This window comes from Peromyscus eremicus, chromosome 8a, assembly GCF_949786415.1.
Source record: "Peromyscus eremicus chromosome 8a, PerEre_H2_v1, whole genome shotgun sequence".
Lineage (NCBI taxonomy): Eukaryota > Metazoa > Chordata > Mammalia > Rodentia > Cricetidae > Peromyscus > Peromyscus eremicus.
Genome location: NC_081423.1, coordinates 60,623,315 through 60,637,844, shown reverse-complemented (window position 1 = coordinate 60,637,844; position 14,530 = coordinate 60,623,315). Strand labels below are relative to the sequence as shown.

General features: G+C 53.3%; 2 protein-coding genes across 3 annotated transcripts; one reads left to right on the top strand and one right to left on the bottom strand.

The window, feature by feature from the left end:
• Positions 1 to 2,955: 2,955 nt before the first annotated feature.
• Positions 2,956 to 7,560, bottom strand: Abhd15 (abhydrolase domain containing 15). Its single transcript, XM_059269540.1, has 2 exons — positions 6,643 to 7,560; positions 2,956 to 3,556 (listed from the first exon to the last, which is right to left on the bottom strand). The coding sequence occupies exons 1-2, from the start codon at positions 7,494 to 7,496 to the stop codon at positions 3,031 to 3,033; spliced, it is 1,380 nt and encodes a 459-aa protein (XP_059125523.1). The 5' UTR covers positions 7,497 to 7,560; the 3' UTR covers positions 2,956 to 3,030.
• A 1,873-nt stretch (positions 7,561 to 9,433) lies between these two features.
• On the top strand, positions 9,434 to 14,191 carry Tp53i13 (tumor protein p53 inducible protein 13). 2 transcript variants are annotated; one of them, XM_059269538.1, is made up of 6 exons: positions 9,434 to 9,543; positions 9,737 to 10,045; positions 12,609 to 12,737; positions 13,017 to 13,217; positions 13,308 to 13,842; positions 13,923 to 14,191. In XM_059269538.1, the coding sequence occupies exons 4-6, from the start codon at positions 13,053 to 13,055 to the stop codon at positions 14,033 to 14,035; spliced, it is 813 nt and encodes a 270-aa protein (XP_059125521.1). In that variant the 5' UTR covers positions 9,434 to 9,543; positions 9,737 to 10,045; positions 12,609 to 12,737; positions 13,017 to 13,052; the 3' UTR covers positions 14,036 to 14,191. The 2 variants fall into 2 exon arrangements, with proteins under 2 accessions (XP_059125521.1, XP_059125522.1); XM_059269539.1 differs by lacking the exon at positions 9,434 to 9,543 and having other exon boundaries at positions 9,579 to 10,045.
• The last annotated feature ends 339 nt before the right edge of the window (positions 14,192 to 14,530 follow it).

Here is a 14,530-nt window from a genome sequence, read left to right as displayed (position 1 = left end):
TGGAGAGATTTTTCTTTTTTCAAATTATGTGAGCTAGACTTGGTGCTAGACAAAGGTGCTACACGCTTTTAATCCCAGCACTCAGGAGGCAGAAGCAGGCGGATCTCTGTGAGTTCGAGGCCAGCCTGGGCTACAGAGTGTATTGCAGGCCCACCAATGATATATTGTGAGATGCCATCTCAAAAAATAACAACAAGGCCGGGCGGTGGTGGCGCACGCCTTTAATCCCAGCACTTGGGAGGCAGAGCCAGGCGGATCTCTGTGAGTTCGAGGCCAGCCTGGTCTACAGAGTGAGTTCCAGGAAAGGCGCAAAGCTACACAGAGAAACCCTGTCTCGAAAAACCAAAAAAAAAAAAAAAAAAAAAAAAAAAACAACAACAACAACAACAACAACAATAATAAATCATGGCTCCCTGAGAATACCCTGTATGAGGAGCATGAAGAGGAAACGTTTTAGGGTTAAATCAGTGGGGCTTAGGGCCCAAAGAACCTGAACAAGAGTTTTCTGCCATTCCTCTGGGAGCTCCAAGACCTACATCAGGGTAGAGGGTGGAGCTCCGTGGTCAAGCGCTGCCTGGGGTGTGCAAGGCTCTGGGTAACCACCAGCTCCACAAAGAGAAGAAAAAGTTACTGCAAGTCACACACCCCTCCCTGGCAAGCTTGGCTATCTTAAAAAAATAAAATAAAATAAAATCCACCAGCCACTCTTTCTCACAAGTGTTCTCTTGGAGAACTGGGATCCTGTGGCAGCTGGCCTAAAAAAAAGTTGCCCAGATTTTTGCCACTAGGGACCCTTAAAGTGAGCCTTAGGGTTGAACTCCAACCATCTTAGCATTATTCCTGAGGATGGCAGATGGGACAGCAGGACCGTAATGAACCGAAAGCCCTACGGTCCTGGATGTGGTGGCAGGGGTGGGTGGCCATGGGCCAGCAGCCCTCCCTTCACCAGGCCTTCCACCGTGACTGTGGTTCGCCGGCAACAGAAAACTTCCTCTTCAGAGCTCAGTTCCTTTTTATTTCTTTTGCTCAGAAATGATGAAAGAATGCCAGAGAGGGATGTGGGGGAGGGGCTAGGAGTGGAGACGATGGGAAAAAAAAGACCTCTCACAATAGGATATGTGCCGTAGAAAACTAAATGCTGTCTGCATTACATCTTGGAGTGAGTTCAGCGTTTCTTATTTAATCTAAAAGAACAAGAGCAGACGACTGGGTCGGATGGTGCGTCTCTTTAATTTCAGTGCTCTGGTGGATGTCCGAATCCAAGACCAGCCTGGTCTATATAGTGAGTTCCAGGTCAGGCAGAAAACAAGACAAACAAACAAACAAACAAGATTGGCAGGACAAGGTGATCCAAACCTGGGATCACAACCCCAGGATGTCCCAGGATGCCTTATGCTGTGAAATACTCTTTGCTGATTTAAATCTAAAACTGGTGGCTTCTTTCCGTTGATAAAACTAAAACTAACTTCTGGGCTGGATTTATGTAGCTCAGTGGTAGAGTGTTTGCCTAGCAAGTGAGGTCTAAGCACCACAAATAAATAAAAAATATATAATTTCAGGGTAGATTTTTGAATCTTAACAACACGTGTTCGTGGATCCAGATGTACAACTGTCAAAATCAAAATAACTTTTAAAGGCTTAACAGAATCCAAGATATGTAAGTCAATCTGTGTGCTATACCTTATTTCACACTGGTCTTCAGCATTATTCCTCATGAAACCAAAGGCCCACTTAGTGGCTGAGTGGTGGGATCCAGAAAGCAGCTCTTCTGCCTTTTGAATAATTGAGCAGACAAAGCTGGTAATGTGAAACACTCATAAATAGCTAGATTGTATTCATCAAGCTCTTGGGATTTTTCTTTCCTCTGCTCCCAGATCGATCTCCTGGCTCTGGAAAGGCAGAGGCCAGTACTAGGAGAAAAGGGATCAGAAATCCTGTTTGAGGGTTATTCTTGCTACTGACTGTGAGAAAGCCTACATCTCAAGAGGAACACATCTGGCTGCAGCTCTCTGGAGGAGTTTCCTGAATCAGAACACATCTGGCCTACCTGGCTACCACAACCATGGTCTAACAGAACACTTAGACCCCAGGTGACAGCACTCCTATTTCTAAACTCCTCTTGGGAGATGGCTCAGACCAGGCTGGAGGGCATAGCCTAGAGCCCAGCTCGGCTCTGGAGCTCCCAGCCACCATGAGAGGCAGGAACAGATTCACGGTCTACCCTTGCCAGCTCTTAGCAAGCTGGCCTCAGCCCAGGATGTCCTGCCTCTGCTGCCTTCTCAGACGGGGGAGAGCTAGGCAGCTCCCACAGCTTGCTTCCCCAGCTGCTGATGCAGAAGTCAGAACAGAACCACAACCGCAGAGCACATGAGCGAGTAGGACTGAGACACAAACATCCTGTCCTTTCTGTACCAAGTGGCTCCAGCTCGAGACTCAGAGTCACCAAACTGATTATTTATGTGGGACAGAACCACCCATTGACTTGCATAAGCTCATCTTCCCTGGAGTCACAGCAAGGACAGCTAGGATTTTTTTTTTCCAGTCCACTTAGCCTGTGCTGTTACTTGGCTTGTGACTTTGATAACAAGAGACAGTGACCATAGGCTGAGCAGGGTGAGCAAGAATGTGTCTCTCAAAGCCGGCACAGTTCTCAAGGTAGTGTGCTCACTCCAGTTTTAAGAGACAAGGGAGCTGGGGTGGTGGTGGCACATGCCTTTAATCCCAGCACTTGGGAGGCAGAGCTAGGTGGATCTCTGTGAGTGCGAGGCCAGCCTGGTCTACAGAGCAAGATCCAGGATAGGCTCCAAAAGCTGCACAGAGAGAAACCCTGTCTCGAAAAAACCCAAAAAAAAAAACAAAAAAACAAAAAAACAAAAACAAAAAAAAAAAAACAAAAAAAAAAAAAAAAAAGAAAAGAAAAGAAAAAGAGAGAAGGGAGCAGAGCTCCCTGGCCCAGTCCTCAGGCTTCCAGCCGCTGGGACACCTTGTTGGGTTCTTTCTTGAAGGTGCAGGAGCTTCCCCAGGCCAGTCTCATCTGGTGTAAGAACGCTTCCAGCTGAAGATCTCCTCCAGATTGGAAGAGGGGGAGACCTCTCGTTTCTGCAGGCCTCCCCAACGACGCCGGCCCCCTAAAAATGAAGTCCTGCGCCTGCTCAGTCCTTTCATTCTCTCTTCCATTCGGAAGAACTCAGTCAGGGCCTTGAAGGACTCCAAGATGACCTCGTGGCTCCATGCTGGCAAGGGCTCAGGGCGCAGGAAGCCACAGTGGCCTCCATGGCTACTGAGCAGCAGGAAGAAGTAAGGGTTGCTTTGGAAGAGTTCAGCCGGCAGAGTGTGGTCCGGGGGTCCACACACCGGGTCGTCAGCACTGCAGATACACAGCACAGGTACAGCAGCCTCATCCACGTCCCGGAGTGGGTCATTCAGGTCCCAGTAGGTATCCCAGCTGATGGGGAAACTCTTGGTGTGGCAGAACAGGGTCTCTTCAAACTCTCGCAGGGAGCTACTCCGGAACAGCTTGCTGGTGTCTACGGTGTCCTCCAGGGCAGAGGCATACCTGGCCACAGAAGGTGAATGGGAGAGCGGAGAGAGAAAAGGCAGAGCATCACATGACAGGCAAAGGTACTGTGGAGGCAGTCTCCAGGCCAGAGTCTGGCCACAGAGCCTTTTGAACTACAGAAAAGAAGAACAGGACTGGTGGTACAGGTCCCTAATCCCAGCACTCAAGAGGCAGAGGCAGCCGGGCAGTGGTGGCGCACGCCTTTAATCCCAGCACTCGGGAGGCAGAGGCAGGCGGATCTCTGTGAGTTCGAGGCCAGCCTGGTCTCCAAAGCAAGTTCCAGGAAAGGCACAAAGCTACACAGAGAAACCCTGTCTTGAAAAACCAAAAAAAAAAAAAAAAAAAAGAGGCAGATGTAGAGAGCCGTGCACGGCCGTGCCTCAAAGATGGCCCAGCGTCTGGCTTCTGCCTTCCCGATGGCAGGTGCTCCTTATTTGGCTAAGGCTAGGATCTGGCTTGCTTCTGCACACCTGGACCTAATCTGGCTTGCTTGCACGTGTCTGACCCTAGCGGCATTGTCCACGTGGCACCACGGGGTTGATTTGCCCAGTGGCTATAAAAGGGCGTGGGCTGGCTTTCTTGAGAGTGATTGTGAGGGTGACTGTGAGAGTGAGAGTGAGAGTGAGAGTGAGAGAGGAGAGTGAGAGAGAGAAGAAGAAGAAAAAGACTATCCCCGGGGTCAGAAGATTGTTCAAGGTTCCTGAATAAACTGCTTAGAGAAGAGTCTGGCGTCGCGTCATCCTTGCTGGTCGAGGCGGACGCGACAGGCAGAGGCAGGTGGATCTCTGTGAGTTCCAAGTAATGACAATGAGCCCCGGCCTCTCTCTCTCTCTCTCTCTCTCTCTCTCTCTCTCTCTCTCTCTCTCTGTGTACAAATACACACAAGCAAACAACACTCCCTCTTTTAAAGACTTATTTAGTATATTAATGTTTTGCCTGTGTGTACATATGTGTACCGTGTGCCCATGCAAAGGTGTTGACTCCACCGGAACTGGTTGTGAGCTACCATGTGGGTGCCGGGAGTTGAATCAGGGTCCTCTGTAAGAGCAATGATGCTTAACCACTGAGCCGTCTCTCCAGCCACCCAGCCCCTTTGATATCTTGGCCATTACTTAAAACCAGAAGATCTTCAAATAAAATGCAGATGTTTGATTCTCCACAGGGGTGATCATTCCTTCTCTGTCACACCTGCCACCAGCCCCGCCATTTGTCCCAGAGGTAGCATTTGACTTCACAGCTGTTGACCTACAGGGATAACTCTCCCTGCAACTTCAACTTTGGACCTTTTCCAAGGAACTCATGACCTGTGTCCTCTGAAGCCCATCTTGAAGAGAACTCACTGTTTCGGACCATTCAAACCAGAGGTGGTGATACCTCTCCCAGAGTCAATCACTGTTTTATTCCATTCTCTGCCTTTGTGGTTTTTTTTTTTTTCTTTTTTTCTTTCTTTCTTCAAGACAAAATTTCTCTGGGTAGCCTTGGCTGTCCTGAAACTTGCTTTTTTTTAGACCAGGCTAACCTTGAACTCACAGAGACCCACCTGCCTCTGCCTCTTGAGTGTTGGGGTTAAAGGTGTGTGCCACTATTGCCTGGCACCTTTGTGTTTTTATGGTGATGTGTGTGTGCCTGGTGTTATGCCCTTGGTCAGGTGTACTGGGGCAAGGGATCCTAGCAAGTGCTTGCAGGCAGAGAAAACAGCTGGGCTTATAATTGGTCTACTAGGTGGCTTCCCAAAGGGGGGCCTCAAACTCCTGCATGGGGAAGATGGACCTCTACTGTTTCAGCTCCCTGGAGAGGGCCTAGATGGGTCACAAGGAAGCCAGGGCGGGCAGCCCAGCCCAATCCTTTAGACAGATTAATCTAGTCTCAGCCAGTTGAATTTCGATCAGTGCCTGAGTTTTCAACTCGCGACTTCCACGGGAAGGGTGTCCTCTTCATCTCCCTTACCCAGCCTCTGGCTGGTCTTACCCAGCCTCTGGCTGGTCTTACCCAGCCTCTGGCTGGTCTTACCCAGCCTCTGGCTGGTGCCTACGGGAAACACTGATGGTGGTCATTTTGGAGTGGAAACTCTGGCAATTAAGCTAGATGAGAGTACCTTGTCCCAAACCTCTGCGTTGCCATGGTAGCACCTCTCACTTTTCATTCAGTCTTAGGGTTTGACCTTTTCAAAATAGGAGATAAAATGGAAAAAAAAATTGCCACACCTGGCTTTACCTGATGTCAGTCAGATTCTCGTGTTTTTATTTAATAATCACAACACCCGCTGAGGGGTTCGTATTAACTTCATTTAACAGAAGGAGACGTGAGTCTCGCTAACTTTCTGTAAATTCAGGGTTTAAACCCAGCCAGGCCTGACCCCATGTCCTGGGTTTTTCTGTTTATTGCCAGCATGCCTCTTACCTCGTTTTGCCCTCTCTTAGGAAAGACTGGTAATGTCATTCAAGTTTTCTGTGGAACAGTTCTTGTCCCGGTGTTAAAATTGTTCCTACTTTTGGAGATTTTATGTTTAGTGTTTTGTTCTGTTTTCTTCTTCTCTCTCTCTCTTATTATTATCGTTACTATTATATTTTGTAGCTGTGCGTTGCCCGATGCCTGTAATCTCAGCATTCAGGAGCCGGAGACAAAAGGATCTGGAGTTCAGTGGGACCCTCAGCTATACAGCCTGAGTTATATGAGACCTTATCTCAAAAAGAACCAACAACTAAGTGTTGCGTACTCACCTAGAAATATGTAAAACATCTGTCAGTCTAAAGAATCTTAATAAATCAAATGCTGCCACATTTCTCATTCCTGCCACCTTCTGGCTCAGAGTCTGAAAGTAAACATTCTAGGCAGATAATCGGCTGCAATTGCTTCCAGAGCTCTGTTTGCTGACGTCTCTGGCTATGGACTAAGTGGTAAATGTCAGGTGCAGGCCTCCGCTGACCACCGGTTGCTAGGACACCTGAGACTGAGATGAACTGATGGAGCCCTGGCAGGAGGCCTGGCTGTGGTAGTCTGGTACCGACTGCAGCCAAGATGCTATCTGTGGCTCTGACATCCATACCAGGTAGAGCTGTAGGACCGCTATTCCCGGCACCCACCTGCTGAGAGCGATTTTCTGGTGCAGCAGGAACCCACGCTCATAGGGCCAAGGCAGGCCAGCCTCGAACCACTCGCGACAGCGGAGCACAGGCGAGATGCAGGCGGCGCCGGTCACATAGCTGGAGGAGCCGCACTCCCCCAGGTAGGACAGCAGCAGCGCGGACCCCGAGCCCTCGCTCACCGCAAACAGGGGTGCCGCCGGGTGTCGGAAGCGAATGTAAGTCACTGCCTCCTTGAGGTCGGACGGGTCCCCGAAAGGCTGTAGTCGGGGGCTGACCAGTGGGCAGCCGTGGTGGCCGCGGCGGTGGAAGATGACGGGATAGTAGCCGCGCTCCAGGGCGAGCAGGCAGAGCCCCAGCACATTGCGGGTGAGGCGTCCCCACGCATTGGGGATTACCAGCAGCACCGGCGGGAGGCCTCCAGCATTAGTGACCCGGCGGCCCCTGGCACAAGGTCCTATGACCCAGTCCAGGGCCACCAGCCCATCATCTGCCAGCTGCAGGTACTCACGTGCTAGCTCAGGGCCGGGCCCGACAGGCAGGATGAAGTGACAGAAGGTCTGCAGGTGGGGCCCAGACAGCCAAGAGCTCGGGGCGGGTTCCAGCGCCGACGAGCGTCGCAGGGCGCGCAGCAGGCACTGGGCCAGCGCCGAGGGCTTGCAAATGAGGCTGCAGCCCCCGGGGAGCGGTTCGCGCCGGTCGCTGAACTGAACCGTGGGGCCTTTGCTCACCACCTCCTGCTCCTCATGGTCCCGGACCGAGGTCCGCGCTCCGACGGCGCGCTTCCGGGGGCGCAGGAGGAGCAGGGCGAGCGCCACCAGCAGCAGTGCGAGGACGGCTGCCCATGGAGGCATGGCCTGGCAGGACAGTCTCTGGCGGGCGGCACTGGGCGGCGGAGAGCCGAACTGTCCCCTCGCCCGGCTCCCGGCTCTGCCCTCGGCTCCGCCCGGAGGCCCGCGGCTGCCCAGCGCCCTCCCAAGCGGGAGGGCGCTCGCGCTCCGGATTGGTCGCGGCACGGCGGAGACAGCCAGTTCGGGTCGAGCTCCCCTCGCCCGCCCCCCCACTCCCGCCCCCAGCCCTTTGTACAGCGATTGCGACAAGCTGGAGCAGAAGGTGAAAGAGATCCCGGTCACAAAGGGGGAGCGGGGACGTGCGGGAGCACCAGAAGAGAGGAGGAGGAGGAGAGTCAGCTAAGGATCGGGGAGACTGAGGCTTGGAGGCCTGAGTGAGCATGAGGTGCCTGCTCCTACTCATGCCCCCTATGAAGTCTGGCTGCCAGGAGAGATCCTCGGTCGCTGCGTCCTCGGGATCCGCTATTGATGGTTAGCAAAAAGCAAGAAAGGAGGGAAAGCGTTGACCCCTCGCTGGCTTCGCTATTCCCACGCGCTACTGCATCTGCAGCCAGAGCCACACAACGCCCTAGCCAGGACCCGCAACTCCGCGACAACGGGACGGGGTTGTGGGGGGTGGGTGTCTGCACCTGGCCAGAGGCCACTGACACAGATTCCAGGGAGAAGGCTGTCGCTTCTCTAGAGGGCATGCAGGCGCTGGCACATTGACACTTCTGGCTTCTCCAGCCTTCCCCCCCCCCCCCCGCCCCCAAGAGACTCTCCAGGAGCTTGGCATCACCACTGCTCACCAGGAAGCGTTGCCGGAGAAGAAACAGCCTCAAGTTTGGCAGAATAAGTTGAGGGAGAGGATTAAGGGGTGCCTAGCCCCGCGATGGGGCTATAGCAGAGGTACATAGTGGTTCTTTTGGTCAGATCAACATCTGGTCATTCTTGCCGGGGTGGGTGAGCAAGGACCCCTTTGTAAATCAGGGTCCGTGGGAGATGCCTGAAATAATAGTTTTTGCTATAACTTAATTTTTTAAATTACGTTTAGGTGTGTGTGTGTAGGTCAGAGGACAAGCTGCGGGAATCGAGTCTTTCCTTCCACCACGTGGGTCCAGAGACCGAACTCCGGTTGTCAGGCTGGCAGCAAGCCCTGTCACGCACTGAGCCATCTCGCAGGCCTCTGTTTCGAACTTTTGGACTGGGCGTCTCAATCCTTACCCCGGTTCTTTATCTCCATTGCAATACTCTGTTGCAGGGAGTTCCAGCTGAGCACTGTAGCTCCTGAACTCACCCGAACCAGTGTCTCTTAGGTCACCCTTGGGCGAAGAACGAGAGCGGGAACCGGGGGAAAGTAGGGAACAAAGCAGCCACCAGAGGAGATCCGGCCTCCCGGGGCTTCTGGGCCTGAGGTAAGAGGGGGCCTAAGAGCCCCCCGGCCTCCGTGAGAGCTCAGTGCTCAGGACTTATTAGCGAGGGCAGGAATGGGGCAGCGTGAAGGCGAAGCGCTGGAACCGGGATCCTCTCTCTGGGGCAGCTAGGATTTCGTAAGTCTGGCCCTTAGGGCACACCGAGTGCTTAGCGGTTTTGCCAGAAGAGCACACAAGTCTCCGCCTGGGTCACCGGCCCTAAGGGATCTCACTTCCCGCCCTTTGCAGGGTTCCCAGATTCCACCCAGGCGATGCAGTTGCGCTGCTGGCCGGGCAAACGGGCCGAGACGCACCTCGGGCTAGGGAGGTGGTCCCGCGGGCGTGGAGACTAAGCGATCCTTAAGGGGATCACAACTTTTCCGGCTTTGGGCTCAGGACGCGTGCGCTGGCCTGGCGGTGGGCGGGGCGGGGGCGGGGCTGGTAGGCGGGGCGGGGCAGGCGGCCCGGCCAGGAGGGGGCAGGCCTGGGAGCGAGCCGGGGTCTGCGGGGGCGCGCGAGCGGCCCGGGACCGCGGGGGCGCGCGAGCGGCGCGGCTGCTGGTTGGCGGGACTGCGGGCCCAGCTGAAATGGTTCCTCCTCCTCCACCTCCGCCCGGGTTGCTTCTGGTAGCCCTGGTGGGGCTCCTGAGTCTTTGCGAGGTAAGGCGATCGGCTCCTGGTAAGGCCTTGGCCAGGGGATCTCAAAGCGCTTTGCTATAACTTTGTCCTGGAAGGAGTCGCGCGCGCGAGGGGATTCGGAGGCCGCTCCATTCGTCTGCGCCCCGAGTCCTGGAACCGAAAGGGCGGGGCCCTCGCAGAGGCCAACGCCCAGTTGTGCGCCTTGGACCCACAGGTGGTGGCTGAGCGGGCGGAGGAGGCAGGAACCCGTTGTCCCCAAGGCCTGTGGCCTCTGCCTCCGCAGGTAGGAATCATGGAGGGCCGAGGACGAGAGGGGATGCATGGCTTCGCTGCACCCTAAGTGGTCGCCCTATTGGGACAACTGTTGGTTCCTCCTGCTCTCAGTCTCCAGCGTCTTCATCTGAGGGCTTGGGGCTGGTTGTCCTCTTCATCACCCCCACCACGAAGTCCCCAGCTGCTCTCTTCTTTCCCCCATGTGTAGGTTTTACCAAGAGTGACTTACACGCAGGTGACACAAGGACAGGTAAGTACGATGAGGGGCTGGTCTTTGTATCCTTCCCTGAAGGCAGAGTGCTCCTCACACGTTACCTCTGTCTCTCTTGGCCCTCAGCTCCATCCCTTATCACTTTGTGCAAAAGTTGCCCATCCTTGGACAAGTGAGAGACAGTGAGCCACAGCTCCGTAGAGCAGTGTCAGGGATGCTGTTGTTGAGTGTAGCCAGATGTGTGGCAGGTAACTACAAGTGGAACTCTGAAGGATGAAGTCACATCCCAGTGTCGGATGTGACCGGCAGGTCTTGTTTTTCTAGGCTCTGGTTTTCAGCAAGAGATGACTGACATTCTGTCCCTTCAGCTTTAAGAAGGGAATGAATAGGGCTGGAGAGATGGCTCAGAGGTTAAGAGCACTGGCTGTTCTTCCAAAGGTCCTGAGTTCAATTCCCAGCAACCACATGGTGGCTCACGACCATCTGTAGTGAGATCTGGTGCCCTCTTCGTGCATGCAGGAGTATATGCAGCCAGATTATATACTGTACAATAAATAAATAAATCTAAAAAAAAAAAAAAAAGAAGGGAATGAATAGTGTGTGTCAGCGCTGTAAGGATCACAAAACACTGTATTGGGTTAGGAGTGTGTGAATAGTTCTCTTTTTAAAAAAATCTTTAGGCTTATTTATTTAATGGGTATGAGGTTTGCCTGTGTGTATGTGTGTCCAGGAGAGTTGTCAGATCCCCTGGGACTGGAGTTACAGTTGGTTGTGAGCTGCCATGTGGATGCCGGGTACTGAACCCAAATCCTCTGTAAGCAGCAAATATTCTTAACCGCCCATCCATATCTCTAGCCCCTTCTTTTTGAGACAGGGTCTCATGTAGCCCAAAGTGGGCCTCAGACTTGTTATGTAGCCAATGATGATCTTGAACTCTTGATCCTCCTGCCTCCACCTCCTAAAGGGCAGATTACAGCAGACACTATTGAATTTGGCTACCTCTTTGTTCCAGAGATCTCTCTTCGTTATTTCACTGTTCAGAACCCATCTGCCGTGGCTGAATTCCCCGGCCTGGCTTGTCAGGACTTAGTTGATTATCTTCATCTGATTTCTTGATTAGTTTATCTTGGTCACCATGGGCTGTCACCACACATATGAATTCTGGCTTATTTCCGTTGCGATGCTTCCTTTTCTCTGGTTTATTTTCTACTGGCCTATCAGGACCCAGAACACTCTGCTCCATGCCCTGCAGCTATTCATCTCCAACCATTTTCAAAGCTCAGTGCAGGAGTCACAGCACCCCCTGCCCCCAAAAACTTGTCTGATTTTATCCCATCCTCTGTGATCACAGTTAACTAAGCAAGCTGGACAGTGTCACAGGCTTTTATAATCCCAGCTGCTTGGGAGGCTGAGGCAGGAGGACAAAGTGAACTCAAGTCCAACTTGGGCAACTTTGTGAGACTTTGTTTTAAATTTTAAGGAAAAAAGTGAAAAGACAATTGAAGATATGGCTTGCTGCAAGAGCGTTTGTATGGGTTGAATCCTTACAGCCCAAATACCCTCACCACTATCCGCCTCCCACACATACCAGTTTGAGTTGTATGGGTTTTTTGCTTCCCTGAATTTCACTCTGGTCTTTTGAGGTAGAGTCTTGTAGCCTAAGCTGGCCTGGTATTCACTATGTACCCTAGGCTGGCCTTAAACTTGTGGTCTTCTTACATTATGTTCCACTTGGCTGGGATTACAGGTATACCCTATCACACCCAACTTTCCATGAGTCAGCCAGTCTGTCTTTTTTTCTCTTTCTTTCTTTCTTCGCTCCTTCCCTCCTTCCTTCCTTCCTTTCTTCTCCTCCTCCTCCTTCTTTTTTGGTTTTCGATTCGAGGTTTCTCTGTGTTGTCCTTGCTGTCCTGGAACTCACTATGTAGACCAGGCTGGTCTCGAACTCAAAGGTATCTGCCTGCCTGTTTCCTGAGTACTGGAATTAAAGATGTGCACCACCACCACCTGGCTGCATTTATTATACATTCCTCCAGGTCTGGGAGTCCTTTTTTTGGTATCTTTTATATCATTTAGCAAGATAATGACTGATGAAATATTCCCATCCTGGAATGTGCAGTCATGTGTGTTTGGATACTCCCGAGAGAGTGCATGTATCAGATCAACAAACGGAGGACTTATCTTCATCCGAGGGATGCTTAGAGTCTAGATTTGGGACGTGTAGAGCCATTATTGCACATTCAGAGAAATATAGCTGGAGACTGTTCTTTGAGGGCCAGGGATGTAGATCAGAGGTAATAAGGCCTAATACCAAAGGTATTGATCCCCAGCACCATGGGTGGGGGCAAGGGAGCAAAAGGGAGCATGTTCTGGGTCTAACAGGGTTAATTAGCCATGCTGTCTTGTCCAGAGGCTCAACGTTGAGGGAAAAAACGAGATGAATTAAAAAGGAATGTACATCAGTACCCAAGGCCTTTCCTCTTTCCTGGAAGTGGAAGGGCACCTGCTGATAACCCCTTCATCCTGGCACCTAGGATAGGAGCAAGTATGATTCTCTGGGAGGGAGCTGGGCCTGGCTTGATATTTCCACCTTGTCCACCAGGTTGATGGTGTTGCCTTCCTCTACCACCCCTGTGCCCACCCCTGGCTGAAGCTCCAGCTTGCTCTGTTGGCCCATGTGTGTGTGGCTAAGCCCACACTCATTCCTGACTCCAGGCTCACTTGGGACCGGGTAAGTGGTTAGTGAAAGGTATGTCCCCCTCCCCTCCCAAAAAAGCCAGGCATGGTGGCTCACATCTTTAATTTCAGCACTCTGGAGGCAGAGGCAGGCAGATCTCTTGAGTATGAGACCAGCTGGTCTACATAGTTCCAGGACTTGGTGAAATCCTGTCCCAACAAGCCCCCTCACCCCAAAGGTGGTGTTCTGTAGAAGGGTGCAGCCGCTTGGGCAGAGAAAGGAAAACTCAGGGCAGCTTCTTCCATCTTAGATCTAAGTTACCTTCTTTTATAGCCCCTGGTGCTGACAGCATGGGGGACTGCTTTGGAGATGGCATGGGTTGAGCCAGCCTGGGCTGCCCACTGGTTAAAGAGGCGGCGGCGGCGGCGGAAGCAGAGAAAGGGTGTGTGGCTTCTCTCTGACACCCTTTCTGGGCCCACTCCCATGATGCCAGCCCCCAGCAGAGGGAAGCTGTGTGGGAGACGGTGTGTACAGGTGAGGGGTGCTGGGCCCAGGTTTGGTGGTGGGGGCACTGGGTTAGCAGAGCAGAGCAGGGCAGAGGGTGACTCTCTCTCCTCTCTTTAGGCTCGGACTCTGGCCTTTGCTCTGAGGAGCTGGCGGCCACCTGGTGTAGAGGTGACATCTAGAGGACCCAGGTGGCGGTCTCTCAGTGTTGTCAAGAGAAGGGGCCTTCGGGCTGCCCTTGGTCTCCAAACTACTCCCTCAGGCCTGAGTGTTTCCTTGGCCTCTTCAGAGAGCCCGAAGGCCCAGCAGCCCATTTTGGGAACCTCATCTGTGGCCCCTGTCTCCTTGATGCCTGGGGGACCTGGAGGCGATGATAGGTCCAGGACAGAGGCTCAGATGCCCAGTGGGCACGGCAATCCAGGGGGTTGTGCCTGCCCAGGCCAGGCCTCCCCAGCTCCTCGAGCCGCAGCACCTCCCCGGGTAGCCCGAGGCCCCACTCCACGCACCGAAGAGGCTGCTTGGGCTGCCATGGCCCTGACCTTCCTGCTGGTCCTGCTCACCCTGGCCACGCTCTGCACGCGATTGCACCGGAACTTCCGCAGGAGCGAGAGCATCTACTGGGGGCCCACAGCAGACAGCCAGGACACGGTGGCTGGTGAGAAGACCCCCGAGGCTCCCCGCCAGGTGTGCCCAGCCTCTTGAATTCCTTGCCCTTGACCTCTCGCCTTCCCACAGCTGTGCTGAAGCGGAGGCTGCCCTTGCCCTCGCGCCGGATCAAGCGGTCTCGCCGGCGGCCCCTGCTCCCGCCCACACCGGATAGTGGCCCTGACTCGGAGAGCTCGGACTGAGCGGCTCCGCCCCTCGGTGACCGCTGCCACGTGGGCAGTGCGCGGGCGCCCCCTGGCGGCAGGCGGAGAGGCCCTGGAGGCTTCGTTTGGTTGAAGAGTATCCTTTGAGCCTCCCTGATGCCAATTCCTGTTTGTAATTAAATTATTTTAGTAGAATTCGGAGTTGGGCGAGTTTATCTCCCTCAGTCACACTCCTTCAGGTCACTGGCCCTCGGCAGAGTTAGTCAAGCTGGCTCCCGGGCAGCCAGCATGCCCTGGCTCTGAGGATCGCGTCAGGTGCTGGCACTCTTCACTCACTCGTCTTTTTGCAGGTCTCCCCCACTCAACACACACTCGCGTCTTTCTTCATCTCTAATTTCTGAAGCTCAAGACAGCCTTAAACTTGCTATCGTGCCTCAGCCTCCCAATGATTGCGGATGGGGGAGTGTGCCGTGGTAAGTGACAGGGATGCTGACCCGAACCAATAACTGTACTAGGTAAGCTCAGCCCCACCTC

What these genes read in the sequence shown, in the direction of transcription:
- Abhd15 (XM_059269540.1), bottom strand. Translation starts at nt 7,496, where the DNA reads ATGCCTCCATGGGCAGCCGTCCTCGCACTGCTGCTGGTGGCGCTCGCC. An exon ending in CAGAAAATCGCTCTCAGCAG is followed by an intron (nt 3,557 to 6,642) that starts GTGGGTGCCGGG and finishes TTCTGTGGCCAG; the next exon opens with GTATGCCTCTGCCCTGGAGG.
- Tp53i13 (XM_059269538.1), top strand. Translation starts at nt 13,053, where the DNA reads ATGGCATGGGTTGAGCCAGCCTGGGCTGCCCACTGGTTAAAGAGGCGG. An exon ending in GTGGGAGACGGTGTGTACAG is followed by an intron (nt 13,218 to 13,307) that starts GTGAGGGGTGCT and finishes TCCTCTCTTTAG; the next exon opens with GCTCGGACTCTGGCCTTTGC. An exon ending in CAGCCAGGACACGGTGGCTG is followed by an intron (nt 13,843 to 13,922) that starts GTGAGAAGACCC and finishes GCCTTCCCACAG; the next exon opens with CTGTGCTGAAGCGGAGGCTG.